Source organism: Lutjanus erythropterus, chromosome 2 (genome assembly GCF_056507025.1).
Source record: "Lutjanus erythropterus isolate fLutEry1 chromosome 2, fLutEry1.hap2, whole genome shotgun sequence".
NCBI lineage: Eukaryota > Metazoa > Chordata > Actinopteri > Lutjaniformes > Lutjanidae > Lutjanus > Lutjanus erythropterus.
In genome coordinates, this window is record NC_139318.1 from 21530842 (window position 1) to 21554820 (window position 23979).

At 38.3% G+C, this 23979-nt stretch overlaps 2 protein-coding genes across 3 annotated transcripts; both read right to left on the bottom strand.

Moving 5' to 3' along the window:
• Positions 1-1563: 1563 nt before the first annotated feature.
• Positions 1564-12208, bottom strand: LOC146331522 (phosphatidylinositol 5-phosphate 4-kinase type-2 gamma-like). Of its 2 annotated transcripts, none has more exons than XM_084744705.1 (10): positions 11880-12208; positions 11654-11751; positions 9166-9262; positions 8434-8583; positions 5770-5916; positions 5369-5407; positions 4080-4193; positions 3745-4000; positions 2426-2529; positions 1564-2306 (listed from the first exon to the last, which is right to left on the bottom strand). In XM_084744705.1, the coding sequence occupies exons 1-10, from the start codon at positions 12024-12026 to the stop codon at positions 2226-2228; spliced, it is 1233 nt and encodes a 410-aa protein (XP_084600831.1). In that variant the 5' UTR covers positions 12027-12208; the 3' UTR covers positions 1564-2225. The 2 variants fall into 2 exon arrangements, with proteins under 2 accessions (XP_084600831.1, XP_084600839.1); XM_084744713.1 differs by having other exon boundaries at positions 11876-11993.
• A 4670-nt stretch (positions 12209-16878) lies between these two features.
• Positions 16879-20893, bottom strand: LOC146331523 (insulin-like growth factor-binding protein 6). Its single transcript, XM_084744724.1, has 4 exons — positions 19898-20893; positions 18054-18082; positions 17824-17943; positions 16879-17352 (listed from the first exon to the last, which is right to left on the bottom strand). The coding sequence occupies exons 1-4, from the start codon at positions 20205-20207 to the stop codon at positions 17248-17250; spliced, it is 564 nt and encodes a 187-aa protein (XP_084600850.1). The 5' UTR covers positions 20208-20893; the 3' UTR covers positions 16879-17247.
• Between the last annotated feature and the right edge of the window lie 3086 nt (positions 20894-23979).

Below are 23979 nucleotides of genomic sequence, written 5' to 3' on the forward strand. Positions count from 1 at the left end.
ACTGAACACTGAGAACAGACGGGTGTTGCCCTTCAGCGCTACTGTAAATGTGCAAGTAAGACTTTTCACTTTCTGGCTTTCAAAATGCAAATTAAATTAGACTTAAATCTGCAGCTGCTCATATATTCACACATAATAGCAAATATGCATTTCTTTACTGGTAAGGAAAATAACATGGTGAAAGTCTTTCCAGAACCAAAGCAATCTCTAATGAAAGTGCTGGTCTGGTGTATTTGTCTCCTCTTTGTGGAAATAGCCTTTAATAGATGGTAGTTACTCAGATTCTTATGTTTAGCTGTTTATTAAACATCTGCATTTGGCATCATTTCATGTAGGACACATCGGTGCCGACAAGGAGACTGTATTGTCATGTTCTTGTGTTCACAGGTGAGAAAAGAGAGAGTCACAAATTAATATATTAGAACAAAACATAAACTTTTCTCCAAGGCAGCAGTGAGGGAGACGCGCTGATGGAAAGTCAGACAAAACAACAATGAATGTGTTGAGAAAACATGTTTTTTCTCTCATCCTCTTCACCCTCCAATGGCCACTAGAAAGAATACATTTGTGTCAGAGGTGTTTGTGATTTCTGTTTAGCAGTCCTGTTTCTCTGGCTGCCACTCAAAATCAAAGCAGTGTTGACAAAGTTTTTGGTGAAAACAAAAGAAAACTGAACCTCTTCAACTCTCAAGGACCAGAGGCTGTAGCAGGCTCAGTTTTGAGTAAAGATATTGGCATCATATGAAACTAGAAGACCTAGGAATCCATTGGTACAACCATATCACTGAAGTTGGCTAAATTAGGCTCCAGTTTTTGGCACGTGAAAAACTAGTATGGTGATTTCCAAAGGAGTCCCTGGGTACACAAGAGTCTCCTCTTTACAGACACGCCCCCTCTGTGTTATCCCATGCAGTTCTGGACAAAAAAAAAAAACATTCTTTGCATATAGGATAAATGTGTTATTTTTGCCTGTTTAGTTTCAACATTTCTGCATACTGCATAAACTAAACAGTACAGGAATATCATAAATTAAGTATAACTGGAGACTCTGGTGGATTTAGTGAGTCCAGTTGTATTTATATGTGATTATGTTAGTCCCCATGGTAACCATTTCGTTGTACTGAGACAATTTTTTTTGAAACGCGACCTCTGAATAAAATGACGTATTGTGACTTCTAGGATAATCCCAAACTAGACATTCTTCAATTTATTCCTCGGGGTCTTGGTGTTTTCATTTTGCAGGGATTTTTGACAATTTTTCAATCACTCAGTTGGTAAAATGGCTACATTCTGCACCAAATCTGTGAAATAAATGCTATAAATTGGGGTTGGGTACTGGTACTCAATACCTTTAAGGTAGAGATTTAAATAACCCAGTGACAAGTAGTATTGAAACGTGTCCAGTTAAACGATACCTGCATTCAGTCCTTTTTGTATCCACATCTAGAAAAAAATGATGATTTGTATGGTTTTGCTTGCAGCCAATCACAAGTGTTCTTCGATTTAAATGTGTGATTGACCGACCACCGCAGCTACAGCTAGAAGCCACCAAAATGAAAGAAAGGCAATTGAATGAAGCACTTTATTGGCATCGTATCACTCAAAATGTGCTGGTATTTGTACTGGTATCATAATTTTTTAAAATATACCCAGCCCTAGTATCAACCCAAAACTGTTCCAACACACTTCGGCAACATAAATGAGCATGGAAATGACGGTCATACACTACAATCATAATGTTCTAAGCCCTTGTACACTAATGTGATTAGGTGCCTCTGCACAGTGTTTATTACAGATTCATGACTAGAACACTTGACACACGGTGCTGAGCTGCATCTCAAATTAATGTTCAGGTTCCCAGCGTTCAGATGATGCACACCACTTCTATGTGGCATTTAATGGTGACCTGCTGTCTCCCCCTAATGATCTCATCTCCCCTCTAAAATTAACAAAAGTAATTGTAGGATGGGGAGTGAAGAGTGTAAAATTGAGTCGCCAAGAAGACTTTTTCCTAATATCTGTTAATTCCAATCTTCCATCAGAATAAAATCTATCTTGCAGCACAGAATGATATGGAGGGTAAATGCTAAAAAACACATAAATAATTTAGATATTAACAGTAAATTTTCAGTGCTTCTTGATGTTGATTTGAGATTATGTGAGTATTGTATAGTGACACTCCTCTTCTATTAAATGATGACAGTAGCCTGGATTGAATCATTGATCTAAGCAAAGATCTTAGTGATGAACTCCCGGAAACGTTTAGCGTACTGCTCAGGGTGAACTGTAGAAATCTCTGCTCCTGCCTGCAAAACACACAGACACAGCTGATTAGATATATCTGAACTGGAAATGAAAGCAACCCTTTAAACTTTGCAGGCCAGAGATCTAAATACAGCCTTTTAAAGAACAACTGGTCGCTCACCCCGTGTTTGACAGCCTTGGCAGCGTGAGCAGCTTTCTTCAGGGTGTCGTACTGCGTCAGCACGTCAATCAGACCCATAAAATACACCTCCCTCTGGGGTGCACCTACCGGGGGAGTGATTCACAGCAGGCGGTGAGTGATATTGATCTTATCTGCTGTAACCCAGCATGAGATGAGGTTTAGGTGTTTTACAGCAGTGGTTCTCAACCTTTTTGAGTTGCGACCCCCCAGAATAATCAGGTTGGGGTTTGCGACCACCACAAAAAAAATCAATGTTATAGAAAGTCAGGATGATACTTCCTTTGTTAGAAACGCTGGTGCCTTGTGTTTGTCACTTGATGGTGTTGCTGTCAGACTTTCAGGTGACCCGGAGACACAGTCTCCATTTCCTTTCCAGTCTCCTGGTGGAGTATTGAGCTGAAATACTTTTTCTGAGAAGTCTTCACTAAATTCTAGCTATTGCATATGATAGCTAGCAGAACTCATACACATGCACATTTTGAGTCTCACAAATAAAATAAAATCTATACTCAGGCAAATTATGTCACTAGTGCAGGTGATGTAATGTAAAAATTGAGCACGCAGTCTAAAATACGGATGATTTCCCATCATTCCTACTGTGCTGGACTGAGTAGTTTGTTAAAGGAGAAATACGTAATATAAATCTGTAATATGTTTACTGTAATAAATCATAAAATAAACATGATATGTTATCAAAGACACATGGCAAGTTAAAATCCTCACTTCTCTGACAGCAACACTACAGCCATGGAGGCCTTTGAAACTTTTACCTTAACTGGAGATCAAATTGATTGTGGCAAAATGAGTTAATGTCTGTTTCTGATTTGTAAGAGGTCATTAATCATTTATAAGGAGAAGCTGTTTATAACAGTTAAACTGAGCAACATGTTAATGGAGTCTGACGGCAGTCGCTGACCTCCAACTACAGAGAGTGTATTTTTGAAGCAATGAGCTTTGGTTTTCAGAATAAGGCTTAACTTTACATCGACAGACAATTAACAGTTACAAAGTAGTAGGACTCCTCGTCGCTTGTTATTGCCAGGTGACGATATTGTGTTCGTCTTGCACTCCTGCATTGTTTCTGCAGCTTGCCTGAGCTTCCTTTTTGTTAGTGTTTGCTTCCTAGCTCTCATCCCATGCTGTTTGCTACAACATTTTTATTCTTCACAACCATCTGACTATCCCAACAAATTATCTTGCAGTCCTCCTCGTCCCGACCTCCAGGTTGAGAACCACTGTTTTACAGCATAGGGCTCCTACTTAAATTCACCAGAGATGTCTCAGCTGTCAGGACTCACCTACAGCGCTCTGAACAGCGTATACATCCACATAAGGGTCGAATTCACCAGGACCCATGGGTTTGAAAGAGTTCATGTAGCCACTGATGCCCTCAGGTGAGGTGGAGCCCGGAGCAGGAGCCAGGTCGTTCTCATCCTCCTCTTCCTCTTCATAGGACGACTCCATCTCCTCCTCCTCCTCCTCCCTCTCAGCCCGCTCCACATTATGGATGCCCAGCAGCAGGCTGTAGTCCATGATCCTCATACGCACCAGAAACTGCAGCAAGAAGACACACGTGCACAGATCGTGTCAGAGAAAACAACGGCTGTGTGCTTCTTCAACGCTGTTTTCTTACCTCAATGTCTCTGCTGAGCTTGTCCATGATCTTCTCCTTCTCCTCGTCGCTCACATAAACTTTTTGCATATTGTTCCTGAAGTCTACGTCTTTATAAGTGGGAAGCTCCTTCACCTGGAAATATAGCGTGAAGGTCAGCAACCGTGAAATTACATATAGTCTAGAAATCACAATATCATTAGCATTTTTCTCATTAAAACGCCATCAGCCATCCTATTTCCAGCGACATAAAAGTCAAATAATATTACCCCAAATTATGTTTTCTGAATCAACACAGTTGGAAAGATCAAAGGTTTGCACAGCTCTGCCGCTATTTGAACTACATACATCTTCTTATCGAGGTCAGAGGCCTTCTGATGTTATTTAAACTCTGCTGAGTGATTTTTCTGTGAAACATTTCTGAAAATCTAAAGTTAAGACATTAACAGCAACAATTAGATACAATATAGGAGATGTGATTTCACACATTCTGTTGTTTGTTGTTAGAGATGGAGTATGGATGTACGGTATGTCCACACCTTCAGACAGCCTGCTGGCACAGCTGCAGCCAGTTCAAGCTGGTTAGTCATCCTCGTTAGGCAAACAATAAAGAATTATAGATTTAATTAGATCTCGCTGTAATTATTTCACTTACCACAGTCTTCTACTTTTTTTTTTTTTTAATGTGAATCAAAAGCAGTGTTCTGGTTGTTGTTAAAGGGGGATTCCACCAATTTACACAATTAAAAGTCAGTTTTAATCTTCAGGAGAAACACCAGCCAGTGAGAACACTTGTATAATGTCTTCCTTGGCTCTGGAGGAGTTTTCTAATGTCTGAGGGAGTGTAAGATAAAACATTTTTATGAGAGTGCAGTACTACATCACAGACGCACCCCTTTTACCCACCACTTTAGTGGTTAAAGGAATACTGATCCTATTTTTTGGCTTACAGAAACATTGCTTCCTTTTACAAGCCAAATACCGTAGCTGTGTCAGACATTTTTTTAACAGTCTTTCTATTGTTAAGAAATATCTGACCAGGTCGTCCATATCATTCAAGGTAACAAGCTCAAAGAACAAAATTAATCAGCTCTTCAATCAATCTGAGTCAAATTACATTGAAAATTAAAATTATTAAAAAAAATTAAATTACTTGTTTCTCTTTCTGGTATCCATATTTGCTGGCTTAAGCTTAAGCTCTTCAAAGTGAACCGTGATGCGTGCCTCTGACGCCATGCCATGCCATGCGATATGATACAATACAGTGTGGTACAACTTTGTCATCTGTCGTGCCTTAATAGGATTCTCACCTTCTCTTTAAAACTTGCTTCACGAGACACCAGGGACCCCTGAAGGAAGAAAAAAAACCCACAGTCACTGATAGATCATTTCTGAGCCAAAATAGTGCAAAAATCATATTCACACATTACTTCACAAAGCTATAACTAGTATCCTGGCCCCTCGAGACCCTGAAAGCCATGATACATGAATGGCAATTAATCTAACAGTCTGCAGTTTTACACTTGGCATAACTTAATTCCGTGAGCATTTAAGCCCTTATGTGTAGAATTATATGATGTGATTATATTATATATGTCTTTCAAGTTTTCCAGTCACAGCATTTGCAGTTTTCAGTGACATTACAGAAGGTGGCCAAACTGAGGTGATGCAAAACTTTAATCACTAAATGCAAACCTTCTGCAGGATTTACCTTGAGGTCATACTTCCTGTGTACATGCAATCTGTGGCTGAACATGTTCCTCATAACTAACAGGTAGGTGTCCTCGCTCTCCACGGTCACTCTGTACATGGCCAGGAACTGAGGGAGCAGTGTGTTGCCATGGCAGGTGACAATATGCTAAAAAAGAACAGATGGGAAAATAAAGGAGACACATCAACCCAGTGGCACAGTCCTGTTCAGTCCACTGATATCTTGAACAGTGGACTGCTTATTTTAGTTTTAAAAGACTACCACAGAACAGTTCTTGAAGGCTTCTGACCACTAGTAGCACTATGGAGGAATGTTTGGAGGAAGTGGGCCACATGTGCAACCATGCAGATGTTGCCCTGCACAGTCATTCTAATGGTTTCATACTGGTCCACTGAGCTACAGATGGCAGTAATGCAACAATGCACCAGTACAAGCAGGGAAGAAGAAGGCTGCTAGTAAATTGACATGGATGCAAACAAAACTTGATGTAATCTTTTTAAAGTGTTTCATGTGGAAGAAAGATCTTTCATTGTATTTGTCAGAGCCCAAGGGTACGAACAACATGCTTTGTTAAGTGACACTGAATACAACTGTTTTATTTGTTTACAAGGAATCTCCACGGGGCAACTTTTTAAGTCTGCTTACTTTGTTTTTCCAGAACTTTCAACAGCATTTTACAGACTTCATTACCATATGGAAGTCTGAGCAAATTTCACCCACTGATGACATAGTTCAAAGTTCTGGAAAAACTAATAAGTGGCACTTTTTCTTTTTTTTTGTTGTTTCAAGAATGGTTCAGTGAGATAGGGTTTATCTTAGGGCTGCACAGTTCTTGCTAAAATGTGAATAATTTCTCACTAAGAATTGAGATCCTGATTCTCTCACATGATTCTTCATGAATCTCTTTTCATCTCTTTAAAACACTTAATCAAAGTGATTAACTTAAATGATGCTGAACATAAAAAATAGAATGACAAAGCGGTGTTCAGTGTTAGCATTATTGAGGTTTGTGTGGTCAGGTAGCTGGGATTTTATGATGTTTCATGTAGCCCTAGTTTGTCTGCAAACATTTTTAATTGTCCCTAGACCTTTTTCATAGAAGAAGTTTTAACATCACAGTAGCAAATGCATAGGTATAAATAATACAATTATTGATCGCGGAACTTCATTTAGCTGCTTCAGTTTCACGACCCTCAGTGGGTTGCACCAGCGATGCCTAATTCTCTCTTAAGTTAGTATGTGAAGTCAACAATAGAAGCCTGGTAATGATTAAGTTTGTAACCAAATCAGCTACTTAAACTGGTTTCACTATGATAACCTTGGACATAATGGAATTAGACATGAAGTCACTACTAAGGCAAATGGCCAATCAGTCGGGTGCATTAGCTTTATGGCTGGCATGAGCCACTTGGCATCACAGCGCATCGTTGTAAACTAGGTCGATAGTGAAATATCATATCAGTAAATTGGGTGTCTACTGGATTACTGTGTTGTAAAATGGCTGCAGTTAATGGAAAACTGATGGCGTTTGGCAGAAAAAATTATGTTTTAACATTGTTGAGTATAGTTCTGTGACATTTTATGATTTACACCTACCTTAGGGCATTTGTAACTGTAGCTTATCTCCACAGTGAAACAGATTTCATTTCAGTAATCCATATGTCAAAATTTAGAAATAATTTACATTATAAATAGGCTGTTTGTTTAAGTTTGAACTAACACAGCTGGTGCTACAGGCTGCTGGTTTTCATGCATGCAGACTCAGTGTCACACTGTCATGGCTTACTGGGACTAGGGATGTTAATGATTAATCATTAATCAATGAACTGCCGATAACAATTTAACCAATTAAAATGTATTCACTGATTATTAATTGATCATCTAGAAATGGCAGTAATGGTGCCTCATTTGACATTGTTTTGTCTGGCAGAGCCATTTGCTGAATAAGAAAAAGTGTTTAGTGTCTTATTAATTATTAATGATTAATCAATTAATCAATTGTGAGGGTTTTCAACTATCAGTTAAGAAAAATGCAGACAATTTGTGTCCCTAACTAGGACAATTGAATGGAACTGATCCATCATTAATCTTACTAGTAACATCAGTGCTCTTTCTACTGTAACAAGTCTGAATGGTTGCACTGAATAAAGGTCAAAAGGATAAAAAGAATACAATAATCCATTCAAAACTACAGTATTGTGTTTATTTTTGCCAAGATGTAAAGTCAAATATGTTAAATGTCTTTAGAGAGTGCATCCTGTCCTTGAATCTTTCCCATCAGCCTGCTCGTCATACATTTCTGCAGAAACAGTCGTGACAGTGAATCTTACAGATACATTTAAATGTAAAAAATAAGAGCCGTGCATGTGTATCATTACGTGAAGAAGAAAAACTATTTGAAAGTCAAACACTCGTCTTTCAGCTTTGATGCTGCTGTAAAACCTTTGCCATGGCAACCAGGGTTATCATAAAAAGAGCACATTTTCTCCTAGCGCACAAAAGACACAGTGACTAATGGAACGTATCCTCTGATTTTTACTGGCTGGAGTTTGAATCACAATCTAGACTCACTAAAATGACTCACTAAAGTGGGGCTTAAGACTGCGCTTTGCTCACTGTGAAAGGTTACGTACACCCAAGACTCCCGGCTTGTGTTAATCCTACCTGGTGATACTCAGAGAGGATGTTGTGCATTTCCTCCACTTCCTCACTGGAGATCTCTTTCACTACCAAAGTACGGTCATATGATGTCAGCAGCAGCCCCATGCACGGCCCGTCCTCGTCTTTGAGTGGAGGACTGCGGGCTAGAGACACCTGTTGGTGAGACAGAGGAAGACAGCTGAGCTGCACAGTACACCCGCCCAGTGAACCCCTCGACATCAATTACAATGGTATCTTGTCTCAAAACACTCACTGAAACACAATTTATAATGAAAAACAGACAAGATATAAAGAAAGATAAGACATATCTGTGGGAGTGTTATCATGCTGTATTTTGCACTGATGCACGCAATGTTTCAAGACATTTCTTTCAACACTCTTACAGATGTGCAGGAATAAAACTTTTATCAGCACATCCTTTATAGTGCATGCGCATTAAGCCTTACATGCAGTAATTGTGTGCTAAGCAAATGTGCACTGAGCAGAGTGAATGATGAATGTGTGCCACCTGCCACATGCAAATATCACACAAAGAAATGCAAATTTAGAAGGGAGCAGATCAAAACATAGAGATCAGTTTATATCAAAGAAAAAAACCCTTAAAAACACTGGGCATTCTGTTTTTAAGTCTGTGTCTCTGTTTTTCAAGCTTTTTGTTCCCTCCCACATCTTGTACAATAAGCTTTTATCCATGTTTTTTGCATGTTGATGCCGCAAAGGTGTTTATACTCATACCTGATAATCCTGGTCCTCAATGCCGAAGCGCTCTCGCAGGTTTCTGAACACCTGTGGACAGTACTCTTTGAATTTGAACTGTCCTGGAAGGTTCTCTCTGAGGAACAAAAGCGTTTTTAAATACAGATTATTTATGTACATTTTTTCCACAATAGCTCAGCTCACTGAAAAGGTGCACACATACAGGTCAGTCTGTACGATGACTGAAATGTCCACAAGTGAACTGAGGGTCTGAAAAAGAGTCTGTGCTACTAAGACTACATGAGGTTGAGGAAAAACTGAGAGATCAATGCACAATACAGTACAGTATAGTACAGTACAAAATAGTAAAGTACAACATGTGATCAATAGAAGCTCCCCAGATCTTAAGAAACTTGGGGTGGGCATTTAAACGACTGTACCGAATTTTTAGACAAGAAACCTCGCCATTTAGCCATTGTTTATAGCAAGGAGGGGAAACTGATTCCAGCTCTCTCTGAATGACCCTTTGTGCTGTGACCACACCAAACATGAGGGCTTGTTCTAATGCAGAGGGAAAAGTCAAAGACTAACTGGAGCAACTCAATATCAAAAATAGACCATCGGGGATTAGCCGTTTGTTGTATATGTTGCTGTACAAATGAAAAACTTAGCTTAGGGCAAGAGCAGAAAAGATAGGATCCCATCACCCGACTTAGATTTATCACAGGTAGCAGCAACAGAAGGAAAGATTCTGCTGAACTTGGTCTTGAAAAAGTGCAGCTGATGCAAAACTTTGAACTGAATGAGTTGAAGTTGTAACACATAACTCATCTGAAATCTCTACAGCAGCATCCTTAAACAAAGACATTTTAATACATAAAATATGAATAATGCAGCTTGATTTACTGTCTTCGCACAGCATCTAATCAGCAGCTGAGAGCTACCAGAGCTTCATTAAATAAATATAAAAAAGTTCACCACCCCAAATAAGTTTGACAAGATATGGTGATGAGACGTTTCTGTTTCCACTTCCCGTATCTCCTTATATCTTCATAAATACAGCACATTTTTTAAATAACAAATTCACATCATGTGATCAGAAGGATAACATGATTAAATGTTTGCTGATTTTGTGCAGCTGTTTCTATACTGATATGTTCTCAAAATGGATCAAATCTGCACAGAGATGGTAACCTATTATAAATCATGTTCATATTAATAAAGGGAAGGTTCACCCCAAAATCAAGAATACACATATTTTTCCTCTTAGCTGCAGTGCTATTTATCCATCTAGATTGTTCTGGTGTGAGTTGTGGAGTTTTGGAGATATCAGCGGCAGAGATGTCTGCATTCTCTAAAATATAATGGAACTGGAGAAAAATGCATCTGAAAAATACAACAGCAATGTCTCTTTCCAGAAATCATGACCCAGTTACTCAAGATAATCAACAGACTTTGTAGGGACTATTTTCTTTCTATGGTAGACAGAAAGTAGTTCTGACATGAAACAGCCAGGTCATGTATTCTGTAAAGTTTCTGAGTTTTTCAGATGTATTTTTTGGTGCTTCAAGCTCCACAAGCCAAGTGCCATCTTGTTCCATTATATTCAAGAGAAGGCAGACATCTCTGTGGCAAATATCTCCAAACAACTCACACCAAAACAATCTAGATGGATGAAGAGCACTTCAGGCCAGGGGAAAATATGTTTTTCTTTGTTTTGTTTTTTTGTGAACTGCCCCTTTAACACTATCCATATATTCTATAATGCAACTAAAACATGAATTTCATGTGTGTGTCAGGGCAGCAAGTCTGCCAGTTTTTAAAATACAAGTAGACAATAGTATAATTCCAACAGCTTCTCCTATAGTCTTTCTACATCAACCAAAAAAATAAATAAATAAATAAAATTTAAATAAAATTTCTCAGAGGAAAAAGCACTTTAACTTTAGCAAACATATTTTATTGTTCTTCTCACCTAAGTCTTTACACAACCTGGATTCCTGAATGGATTAAAGGATTATTGAAAGCTACTCAAGTTTTCTAGACTCTGTATAGAAAGTGAACCTCGAAGCAGAGGTTATAGCATGTTATTTTTGAAACATACTCTGTTAAACACTTTCCTTGACTGATTTTCCTCTTCTAAACATCTTCTAAGAAAAGAATTCTTTTAGTTTGTCTGAAACTTATTGACACTGTATGAAAATGATGCTGCATTTCCATCTCTGGTATATATAGTATGATTCTTTTACCTATAGAATTGAAAATATTGCACACTGCATCACCTTGACAAGCTAAATGATTATTTCTTTCATCTCTTTGACTGGTCTGCCTTCATTGTTCGTGGTAATAGCTGTGGCTGTGGTCGTTTTAAACATATTGTTGGGAAAGAAAAAGCATTGTTGTTCTGTAAAGGGGTCTGCAATTTGTGATAAGCACATGCAGGCAAATAAATCATAAGAGGCACAGAAATCAGTGCAAATGACAGGAAGCAGGATGAAGGTTGAGAGTTTCAGAGGAGCTGGGTTACTTGTTGAAGAGGTGGTTGTTCACTTTGATCTTGGTGCTGGCTTTGAAGTCGTCTGGAAGCAGCATGACAGGTACAGGCACCTGGCTCAGGTCGTTAATCTGCGCATGATCAGTGGGTTAATAGTTAATGAACACATTCACACAGATGCACACACACAGATGCACACACACACACACACACACACACAGACCAATTGAAAGAGACTGGTTAAGCAACACATACCTACCGAGTGATTGACTCCCCACATCAGGACGCTCAGCACGGGGTCACTGGCTCGGAAAACCTCCACTTTCTGCTGCACAAAGTGTTTCTTCTTCGTCTTCCTTTTGGGTGCCAGCGTGCTCAGGGGGTTGGAGGTGCTGGGAGAAGACATGGCGCTCCCACGGCCGTGTGTGTTCGCGTCTCAGTGTGTGTGAGCTGGGTTTTTACTTGTCATCTGTGGCGTCCTGTTTATGTAAAGCAGCCTGAAGTCCGCCTTGTTGGGAGTCTCTGCAGCAGCAGCAGCAGCAGCAGCAGCACAGTAAAACCTCCTGGACCTCACAGTTTGGGCGTTTCACGTCGATTCAGAGCAACAACAATGAAATCAAACAGGTGCTTGAGAGTCCTGAGAGCAACGACAACGACAAAATCAGCTCTGAAGTCAGTAAACAGCAGGATTTGTGATTAACTTCACTCATCTGAGGCATGTGATGTAGGAGGAATTTATAACCTAAGAAAATGTGATGTAACAACTGTAACACAACAACATCAACAATAATGATAACAATACTACTGCTACTACCAATAATAATAATAATAATTGAATAATTTTTATTATTTTGGCATGCACAATGTGCCAAAGACAGGATTATTTATATAAACAGACCAGACACCAGAGCAACATAAATTACAAGTTATACTAAACAGATAAAACCATCCTGACGTTTTTTCCAAGCTTTACAAATAAAAGTAGTCAAGTTATAACTACTAAAAATTAAACAATCATTCCATTCTGTCATCAACATTGCACCAGAACATTTCTGGGTGGATTTTGAACAGACAGATCATTGAATATCAATATTCTTAACTCATCATAAAAGTGACAATACAGAAGAAAATGTGATTCGTTCTCCACTTCTGCCAGTTCACACAATTCAAACAGCCTGTTGTCCTCCTGGATGGTTTTAAATCTGCCAGCTTCAAGGTTCAGAGGAAGGACTTTTGCTCCCAGCTGTGCAATTTAACACTTTTGACTCCTTGATAAGTTTGCTCTAACATAATATTCAGGGCCATAATTGTGCTTGATTTGAACATATGTTCATAATTGTGGTTTTAACAAAACACCATTTAAGCATTTTGCCTCAAATCTAGCAACTAACTTTCCTCTTATTGTGTTCATGCTACATGATAAATTATTACTATAAATACACCGATCAGGCATAACATTATGACCACTGACAGGTGAAGTGAATAACACTGATTATCTCTTCATCGTGGCACCTGTTAGTGGGTGGGATATATTAGGCAGCAAGTGAACATTTTGTCCTCAAAGTTGATGTGTTAGAAGCAGGAAAAATGGGCAAGCGTAAGGATTTGAGCGAGTGATGGCTGGACGACTGGGTCAGAGCATCTCCAAAACTGCAGCTCTTGTGGGGTGTTCCCGGTCTGCAGTGGTCAGTATCTATCAAAAGGAACTGGCGACAGGGCGGCCAAGGCTCATTAATGTATGTGGGGAGTGAAGGCTGGCCCGTGTGGTCCGATCCGCCAGACGAGCTACTATTGCTCAGATTGCTGAAGAAGTTAACGCTGGTTCTGATAGAAAGGTGTCAGAATACACAGTGCATCACGGTTTGTTGTGAATGGGGTTGCAGAGCCGCAGACCAGTCAGGGTGTCCATGCTAACCCCTGTGCACCACTGAAAGCACCAACAATGGGCATCAGAACTGGGCCACGGAGCAATGGAAGAAGGTGGCCAGGTCTGATGAATCATGTTTTCTTTTACATCATGTGGATGGCCAGGTGCATGTGCATTGCTTACCTGGGGAACACATGACACCAGGATGCACTATGGGAACAAGGCAAGCTGGCAGAGTCAGTGTGATGCTTTGGTCAATGTTCTGCTGGGAAACCTTGGGTCCTGCCATCCATGTGGATGTTACTTTGATACGTACCACCTACCTAAACATTGTTGCAGACTATGTACACCCTTTCATGAAAACGGTATTCCCTGATGGCTGTCGTCTCTTTCAGCAGGTTAATGAACTGTACCACAAAACAAAAATGGTTCAGGAATGATTTGAAGAGTACAACAATGAGTTTGAGGTGTTGACTTGGCCTCCAAATTCCCCAGATCTCAATCCAATCGAGCATCTGTGGGATCTGCTGGACAAACAAGTCTGATCCATGGAGGCCCCACCTCACAACTTACAGGACTTAAAGGATCTGCTGCTAACATCTTTTGGCAGCAAAAGGGGGACCAACACAATATTAGGCAGGTGGTCATAATGTTATGCCTGATCGGTGTATATTGTAATTCAGCTTCCTTAAAACTATCAAGAATCTCTTGTTCATGGAGAATTGTGCAATTTACTCCAGAGAAAAACCTTCTTACTGATCCTGTTTCTGACATATTAAGCAAATGATTCCACAGCCTTACCATTTCACAGTCTCAGTTTACTGAACCAGGAATCCAACCCAGATGATCCTGAACAGACAAAATATGAGCAAACTCATGAACACCTAAAAACACCCTGTTCTGTATGGAGTCTGTTATTTAACATTCTTTTAAGCCCCATATCTCTGAAGCATAATTTAATAGAGAGAGACATAGAGACACGCATCATAAAGTTGTGAATAAGTGGAATATATGTAACTGTAAATATGTGCATATAACCAAATACATAAATAATAATGCATAATAAAAGTTGCAGAAATCTTAATAAAGCAACCACATAAGATTAAAGATTTAACAATGACATTATAGGTAATAGAGGTTTGTCATTATTAAAATTCTTAAACATCATTATTTATATCTTCGTCTGTCCAAACAACAAAATTATGTGTACCTGTATTTGGTGATTTATACCAGAAGTCATGTTAAAAAGGGCATTATTCATGAATGGGGTCATGCTTTCTAAAATAATATTAATTTGCAATACAATTATTGTGCCTTTATAGCATTCAGAAGTTTGGGGGTCACCCAGAATTTTTTTTTTCCATGAAAACACAGTTTTGTTCATAAATGAGGTGCAAAATAAATAGAGAATATAGTTGTGACATATAAACACGTATGGAAAAATTAATTTATATTGAAACAATAATTTTGTCTTTCAAACTTTGCTTTCATCAAAGAAGTCTACATTTGCAGAAATTAGAGACTCACAGACCTTTGGCATTGTTTGTTGAGATAATCTGAAGAAAAATCACCCCGTGCCTCCTGAAGCACCTCCCACAGTTTGGATTGGCTATATGGGCATTTCTTGCGTACCATACAGTCAGGACGCTCCCACAGCAACAACTGTGGCTGCAGTGGCCACGCAGTTACAAACAGAATACCAACTGACTGCCTTTTCCCTAAATAAGACTTGCATAGTTTGTGGCTTTTGGTCATTGTGCTGTTTTAGGAGGAGACTGGCTTTAATCAAACACAGGTGTGTAGCTTTTCCCTTATCAAGATGCCTTTTACTTTGTACAAAACTGCAACTCCACCTGCATCACAGTATCCCAGATAATCAGAGTTCCTCCACTGTGATTGAAAGACAGCATTCAGCACTCCTCCAGCATCTTGTCATTTCATGTGCTCTGCATCTCTTAAATGTTCTTGTTGATCCAAATACCTCTAACTTAAATCAGTCTGCCCATAACAGTTTTCCCCTGTACTCTGTTTTTTGCACATCTTAATCCTAAACCTTTTCTCTTTCTTTGCTACTCTGATTAGAAGGCCAGCATCGTGGAGTCACCTCTCCACTGTTGACGTTGAGACCAGTGTTTTGTGAGTACCATTTAATGAAGCTGCCACTCGTCTACATCAGACTCTGATGTGCTTGTCTACTTGCTCAGTTGTACACCGGGGGGCCTCCTACGTCTCTTTCTATTCTGGTTAGAGCCAGTTTGCGCTGTTCTGTGAAGGGACTAGTACACACGGTTGTATGAGATCTTCAGTTTCCTGGCAATTTCTCACATAGAATAAAATTATTTCGCAGAACAAGACTAATGAGTTTCAGAAGAGAGGTGATTTTTCTGGCCATTTTAAAATAATAATGGAACCCACAAATGCTGGTGCTCCAGATACTCAACTAGAAGGCCCATTTTAATCAGCACCACAGTTTTCAGCTGTGCTAGCATAATTACAGAAGGGCTTTCTAATAATCAATTAACCTTTCAACATGATAAACTTTAATTAGCTAATGCAGTGTGTCATTGGGACATAGGAGTGCTGAAAATGGACACCTATGTAGATATTCCATTATAAATCAGCGGTCATTCACCACATTAATAATGTCTTTAATTGAAAAAAAAATCTTGCAAAACTAAGGAGAAATTTCTAAGTGATGCTATTTTTTTCTTTTTTCAAACTAGTGTATGTGTGTGTCTTCTTGGTTACTTTAAGCCATCTTTGCTGTAATTATTATGCTGTACTTGTGTTACGTGTGATAATGTCTTAGTCTCCAACCCCACATCAACCCCTGTGCAGATGAGATTCTCCTTCAAAGAAGTCTTAAAATTTGTTCTTCTTCTTCATCTGGGTTTGAAGGACAATGTGGATTTACTACTTGAGCAAAGTGATTTTTATTCAAAAAATGGCAACAAAACATTCTTTAAATGCACAGAAGCCATAAAACCATAACCATGACATCTCTCACTGTTGCAATATGGTCTATCAATGTCAGTCTTCACCTTTCCTAAAAACACCTCCTCTTATCGTTCGAGGCAAATTTTCTTGATGATTGACAGTAACAGAGGCTTGTAATACTAATGTCCCTATAATTCTGCATTAGAAATTCATGTTTTTAAAATAATACCTCAGGCGTCTGCTCTTGTGGGCAACCAATCATAAATTACTTATTCAAATTAAAATCAAGATATCATATTAATTATTTATTAACATAAATAGAATATCATATTCAAAGTAACATAAATAGGATTACATCTAGATTATGTACAGCACTTACAGTAATACACTTACAGTGGTCTCAAAGTTAAAAAAAATTACTGAAAATATAAATACGGTACGTTGCAATGTACAATGGTGTAGTTACTGTTACTGTGTTAGTTATTGGGCAGGAGACAGTTCATGTTAGTACAAATGACCTCAACAGTCTCTTTCAATGTGACACTTGAATGGAAATTTCACACGTTAATATACATTCATCTACATCTAATATAAGCAAATGTGAAATTACTGTCTAATTAATGCAGTCCTGATATGTTCAGTAGAGGGCGCAAAGAGACAAAGTTACACTTGATTTCAAAGCAGCTTCTCATTGGTGGAGAGCTGCTTCGGGCTGGCGGAGGATGAAATGTGACACTGTGCTGAGCTTCTTTAAACTCTGTGTGATGTTCCTTCATCTTTATCTCATGTCGGTAATGAAGCGTCAGTCCAGGCTTCGTGCACTTTAACAGCTCAGGCCGCCCTTCTGTTCAGTGTTTGAGGGGACCGGCATGCCGTTCTGATCCACACACCAGCACTTGCCACGCCGCTTACCTCGGGACGACCAGCACTGCAGCAACCGAACAAACAAATACATCAGGTTTTGCAGCTCGAAATACAAACCGCATGTCTGTAGCAATGTCTTGTTAAAATGGTTTCAATCTAGCTGTAACAATTAGATGATTATTCGATTAATTGATTGAAAGAAAATTAGTTACCAAATATTTTGATAATCGATTAATTGTACCAGTCATTTTTCAAACAACAAGGTCAAACATTTGCCAGTTCCAGCTTCTTAAATGTGAGAATTTTCTGCTTTCTTTGTCATTTATGACACTAAATGAAGAGACTTTTGATTCTGCACTGTTGGTTGGACAAAAGAAGAAATTTTAAGACATCACTATTTGAACTTTTTGACACTTTATAGGCTAAATGATTAAGTGATTAATCCTGGAAAACAGTGGTCAGATTAATTGATAAGGAAAATAATTGTTAGTTGCAGCCCTACTTCAACCATTTCCTGTAATTCATCTCAACTCACCTGCTTCTTTCTGAAGAAGCCACGCTTGTCACAGTTGGGCATGTAGATGTCATGCTGGGAGTCAAATAAATGGGCATCAAGACCTTTGATAAGTGTAGTGAGCAGTTTACGACATGGAGCCTGTAGGAAGAGACAGAAATCAACAGATAGTTGAGCATGAGCTTGATTTTATATAACTCATGTGCTCTTTCTCCGAATTATTACAGTCATTAGCTGGAGGGGATTTTTACCTCATCTGGATCTTCAGTCGGAGCTGGTTCTAGGAGCAGATGAAGACAAAAACATTTAGCACTGAACACTTATTACAGTTTGAATACCTGCTAACAAATTGCTGTAAAATACAGCCAAGTCCTGAAAGTAATTACAGTTCTTTGCAATTTACAGTGTTTTATTAATTATGAAGAAAACTTTTAATAAGTTTACTGTAACAAATACAGTTAGAAACTGTGTAAATTACAACAGCAAAACTTCATAAATATATCTGTCATGACTAGTTACAGTTTTACACTGTAATCCTCATATTCCATTGTACAATACTGTGATAAATTTTATTGTAATAATCTGTGAAGGTAGTGAGTTTACAGTAGTGAAATTGAAAAAATAATAGCATAATAGGGGAGAAATTAGTTGAATGCATTTTATATCATTTCATTGTGAGGTCAGCCCTTAGCCCTTATTCTTTTTTTATGAACCCCTCAAAACTTCTTTTTAGAATAGTTTTTGTTATGTTTTGTTATGTACTCTCTGTGGCTCTTTGTGAACTAATAGCATTAGTAATACTCAAAGTATTAATAGATCAGTCATAAAACTCATCTTGAGAAACAAATCAGTGGTTATACCGCAGTCTCTGAGCCATAAAATCATTTTTCACGCAGCCTACGGCTATATTTCGCTACATCTTCTTAAGATGTTCTTATTTAACAGCTTGTGCGGGGGCAGCTGGGTCATGGGAAATATAAACTCAGTGTGTAAACACAGGTGTGTTCCTCCATCTAAATATTATCATGACTATTACAAACTAATAATAACATTACAGGAAGACTCACTGAATGCTCATTAGTTGACTTAAAGACAAACAACTATTTGTTTTTACTTACAAAAGTTAGTTTTCAGACTATCTTAAAATTCTAAGTTGACTGTATTTGAAAAGACAAGCTGAAGTAATTTTCTAATGATTAATTGATTCATTCATGCACAAACATTCATAGTCAAATAAACTTGATATTAATTCAGTTGCACTTGAGCAAACATGTTCAATAAGCTTAAGTTATTAAGATAAGTTGAGCCAACAACTCTTCAAGTGTGAGGAGGTTGAGACTGAATTCAATACTGACCTCCATGGTTAACAATGATTTCATTACCGTAAAAAGAAGCAACTCATATCTTATCTTAAAGTAAACTTGATTGAACTCTGTACAGTACATTCATTCAACTCATCATTTCAAGTCAAAAGACTTCAAGTTAGAGTTTAATTAATCTGAACGAATATATTAGTATATTAGTATTAGCACTACAGAAATTAAAAAGTTTAGAGAACAAAGCAAATGTCAAGGCAACTTATTTCAATAGATTTTTGAGTTTTGAGCCCAACTCAATCTCTGAAGTACTGGGAAAAAAACACTTCTGTTTTACCAAATAATAATGCTTTGTTGAGATAATATACTTTTCTTCTTGAATCTTTCAGTTTTAGAAACCCAAACATTTTTGTATTTCAAAAATTATTGAGTAAACTCATTGAAGTGAAAGTGACTAATGGTTAATAATTTAATATTTTCTGTTGCAACAATAAGATTTTCAAGCACCCAAGAAATCAGGTTCACAGCTCAATTTGGTTGTTTTTGAAAACTCAAAGATTCAAATTTATCTAAAGAATAAGGTAAATTATCTCGACAAAAGATTATAGATTCGAAAAAAATTTGTGTAGTTCATTTCAAAACTTTAAGTTTGATTCAAAACTCAAAAATGTAGTGAAGGTAGTTTTCTTGAAATTGTGAGGTTGAAAATCCACACACCCTGAACCTCACCTAAAACCTCAGTGGCTCTGCTTCATTCATTCACAAAGTGTGACTCTTACCTGCCGTTTGGATGCTTTCAGTTGGACTGATGCTGCTGGCGTTGCTGCAGACTCCCCTGCCTTCCAGCAGGGCCCGGAGGGGCCTCGGTTCATCCTCTGGAGGTGCGCAGCGTAGACCGTTGGCACAGCTCACAGTGTAGACCCCGCACGGCTCTCCAACGGCCAGGGCGGTGGTGTTTAAATCTACAGACGGCAGAGTCTGCGTGGGCTTTGGTTTACAGGTGGGACATCCTCTGGACGGGGTGGTCAGCGGGATGGACAGAGCCGGCTGCAGGGTGAGCAGCACCAGGATGTTTAGATACAGAAGCATTTCACACTCGGAGGTCTGGAGGGTGTCCGCTAATGGTCAAGTCTCCTACAACTGACTTCCTGATTGATTTCTATGAGGACTTCTGGTCTTAGATTAGATCCACCGGCTGCAGTTTGTCTGTGTGTCCTGTGTAAGGTGGATTGTGATTCTCTCAAGCCAAGACAAAGTGATAATGAGGCTGACAGACACCACTGGCAGCAGCTTTTAAAGAGCCCAAACCAGTAGGGAAAGGTGTATGGGAGGGTACGTGATGGAGAATGTTAGTTTTCCTTCTCATTTCCACACCACTGAGCACACCCCATTTCCCCTTGTCTCTGACACACACTCACGCATGCTCATACCATTTGTTGCCTGTCATCCTGCAGGATAGTAATGTTTTCTACACCGGCATAAATCACTAGTGATTGCCGTGTATGCTCCTCCATTGCTCTGCCTTTTCCCCACTGAGAGGGTCATTTATTTACAGAGGTGACGCTCTCATGTAACCAACCAATCATGGCCCAGCAGACAATAAATTCACCATGTACATTTTAAAATAACTGCTGTTTATCATGAAAAGAAACGTGTTTATACAGAATTTAATAGATTTTGTGTCTTATTATCAGTCAAAATGAGTTGTAGCTGAAAACTGAAGCGACCAACTCAAGTAACAGTGCAAAATGAAAGGAAAAAGTGAAGCCATCAGCAGTGGTGGAGTATATAAATATATTTATTTGAGTGCTGTATTTACTCTACACTATAACTAACTTGAGTACTTCCAACTAATGACACTTTATAAGGGAAAGCTGGTACAAAAGTAACACTTTCCAGATGAACGTCATTTTAAAAGACAGTGTTACAAACAGAAACTAATTTTCATTGAGAATGACAGCTCACTTGATTGCTCTGTCAATGCCAGGTGACATTTTGTACAATTGTAGAATGACTTTGGTATAACTTTGCTTGGAACAGAAGTTGTGCATTGTTAGTTTGGGCCCAGTCAGCTGGAACAGAGGTATCATATGTGGAATCAAAAGTTACACAACAGTTTAAACTTACATTGACCCCTCCTAACGCCCACGCCGTTTCACTCTGTGTTACAGTGCCAGCAGAACAAGCTAGGTATCTGGCAGAACCTTGATCGGTCGACTTTCTTCTTTCCTGTTTCCTGCACTTCGATATATTTTGGGCTAGGCTCATCTATTTTGATAAGACAAATCAGTTTTGAAGATATTTAAAAGATGTTGCTGAGGGACCTGTAAAAGCGACACATATTCACACCTTAAGTTAACTAATAATAGCAAACACCCAATAACAAGCTAGCGAATCTATGTCAAGAATTAGCTGGCTAGTTAGCCAGTGTTTTGCTAATATTAGCTAACTTAAGATGTGACTCTGTATATTGGTATTACAGGAAAAGGAGAAAGTTGACCGAGGTACCAAGTTTGCTCAACTGTTATTAGAGCACAGAGCAAAAAGAGGCGGGACTCAGGAAGGGTCTATTGTTTATATTATTCTGTTTTTTATTAAAAAATATCAGACAATATCCTTGTTAATATTGAATTGAAAACATGTCATATTCTTTATCTTAATCTAAAAATATTGACATTTTTTTTTTATTTCACCAAACATTTTACACCAACTATAAAAACAATATAACTGTTTTAACAGAACTAACATGACAAAAAAGGACAACCAGCTCTCTTTCCGTTGTTCTCACCCGCACTTTTTGTTTTAGTAAATAGAGATAGTGTTACTGTGGAGGGATGAAAGAAACAACTGTTATTTCCATCCCGACAGTGACTCCTGGCAGTTAAATCTAACTTGCCTGAAAGACTCTGACATGGCAAACTTAAGGATGTGTTGAAGAACTTAATCATCTGTTGAATTATCTTAAGTGTAACAGATAAAACACTGAACGCTACTTGTCAAACAAAAATTATTACAGCTTGAGTGAATTTACTGTGATAGTATGACGTATCCACAAGATTTCTGGCAGTTCTGGATAGTATTGTGTGCTGTATGTGTTGACACAGTTCAACATCAGACTTGTATGGGCTCAGAGATAATCACAGCATAAATTTCATACTAAGTTACTTTTGCCCCAGCTCTCCCCCATTTGTTTTTTTACTACATTTCACAAGCAAATATTTTTACTCCACCCTGTTTATCTGACAGTTGTAATTACTTGTACTTTGTAGATTATACATACAACACCTCTGAGGAGATTATTAAGTATAATGGAAACAGTTCATCTGAGCTGCACCTCAACCAAGTGCAATATTAAAATGTTTTCATAGAGTAAATTACTATAATCAGTTGTTTTGCTACAGTACTGTGCAGTTCATAGTGATTATAGTGAGTCGACAGCACAATACTCTGATCATTTAAAATGCAGTTAAGGACATAAATTCTTCAGTCTACAACAAATGTAGGCTTACAGGCTTATAAACAACAAAAAAATCCAATTCCAATAACATGAGTAAAAGTATTAAGTTACTTCCACCCTTGTTTTTGGCATTTTTATGACTTTTCTTTAAATAGCAACCACTAAAAAAACACTTTGCTCACAGAGCGTGTTTACAGAGACCATATAACTGCAGGGCTAAAGATTCAGAGGAAACGGCCGACGCTGAGAGGCTGAAGGAGTGCCACTCAAGGTTGGATGACTAACACATTAATAGCCACGAGCAAAAAGTCCCACCCTGCAGATTCCACTGTGAGTCACAAACAGATTAAATTAGAAGACACGATCTTAGAAAGTCTGACAGCCTCTCTTCTAACTTGATGTATTGATATCCAGCTTGTGCTCACTTCATCCCAGGTAGCAATGCAATTTAGTTAGAGACAGAAAGAGTAGGAGTGATTACTCAAATATATCTTAAGATGAGGTAAGACCACTTGATCTGAATTTATCCCTTAATACTTTGGGATATATTAGGTCTCTGTGGGTGATACAGAATTCAGATGTATTCTCGGGCATGTGATTTTTTTTGACAAAAACAGTCCCATCTGTTGTTATTTATCTATTATGAGCACAATTGGTTTAATTGTCTGTATATGTGATAGAATGTGTGAATGTACTGCTGTCCACTGTTATTCATTGCTGTATCATTTTTGTGTTTCAATGTTTGCATTTAGTGAAACATTCAATAAAAACAATTGAACTGAAATATAAACAACCCCATCTGGTCTTTTCTTTGTATTCTTTTTATACAACTGTTTCTTAATTCAATTATAATACTATCATATATAATGATTTATGTCCATGGGTTAAATTGGTGTGTGTGTGTGTGTGTGTGTATGTGTGTGTGTGTGTGTGTGTGTGTGTGTGTGTGTGTGTGTGTGTGTGTGTGTGTGTGTGTGTGTGTGTGTGTGTGTGTGTAGTTTCATGGTTACCATGGGTGCACATGTGTGCTTATATACTGTAAAATCTGATTGATACCATCTGACTGTAAATAAAATATAGCATTGAGACAACTCTCTGCTCTGATCTTAATGTAACCATTACGCTACCAAAATATGTGACGTTAAGCATCCCTTGATGACAGAGAGGAGAAATATGAAGGTTTATGTATCATTCAATAGTATTACATGCTCATCATGACAGGGATGCATTGTGTCATTTAGAGTTAAGGTACCAAACATCCCTGTTTTTCTTTCCTTTATACGTCTCACAGATCAACTCCCCAGAGAAAAGATGTAGCAAAGCAAACTTTAATTGACTATTTTCCTTATTTATTCCCTTGTTATTATTATTATAAATGCACATAGGCCTGAAATACACACACAC

Bases quoted from the DNA above. Each gene is read 5' to 3' on its own strand.
- LOC146331522 (XM_084744705.1), bottom strand. From the start codon at position 12,026: ATGTCTTCTCCCAGCACCTCCAACCCCCTGAGCACGCTGGCACCCAAA. The intron at 11,752-11,879 runs GTAGGTATGTGT...GATCATGCGCAG, and splicing joins TGTGGGGAGTCAATCACTCG to ATTAACGACCTGAGCCAGGT. The intron at 4,194-5,368 runs GTGAGAATCCTA...CTATATTTCCAG, and splicing joins AAGCAAGTTTTAAAGAGAAG to GTGAAGGAGCTTCCCACTTA.
- LOC146331523 (XM_084744724.1), bottom strand. From the start codon at position 20,207: ATGCTTCTGTATCTAAACATCCTGGTGCTGCTCACCCTGCAGCCGGCT. The intron at 18,083-19,897 runs GTAAGAGTCACA...ATCTGCTCCTAG, and splicing joins TGAAAGCATCCAAACGGCAG to AACCAGCTCCGACTGAAGAT. The intron at 17,353-17,823 runs GTGAGTTGAGAT...CGGTTGCTGCAG, and splicing joins GCTTCTTCAGAAAGAAGCAG to TGCTGGTCGTCCCGAGGTAA.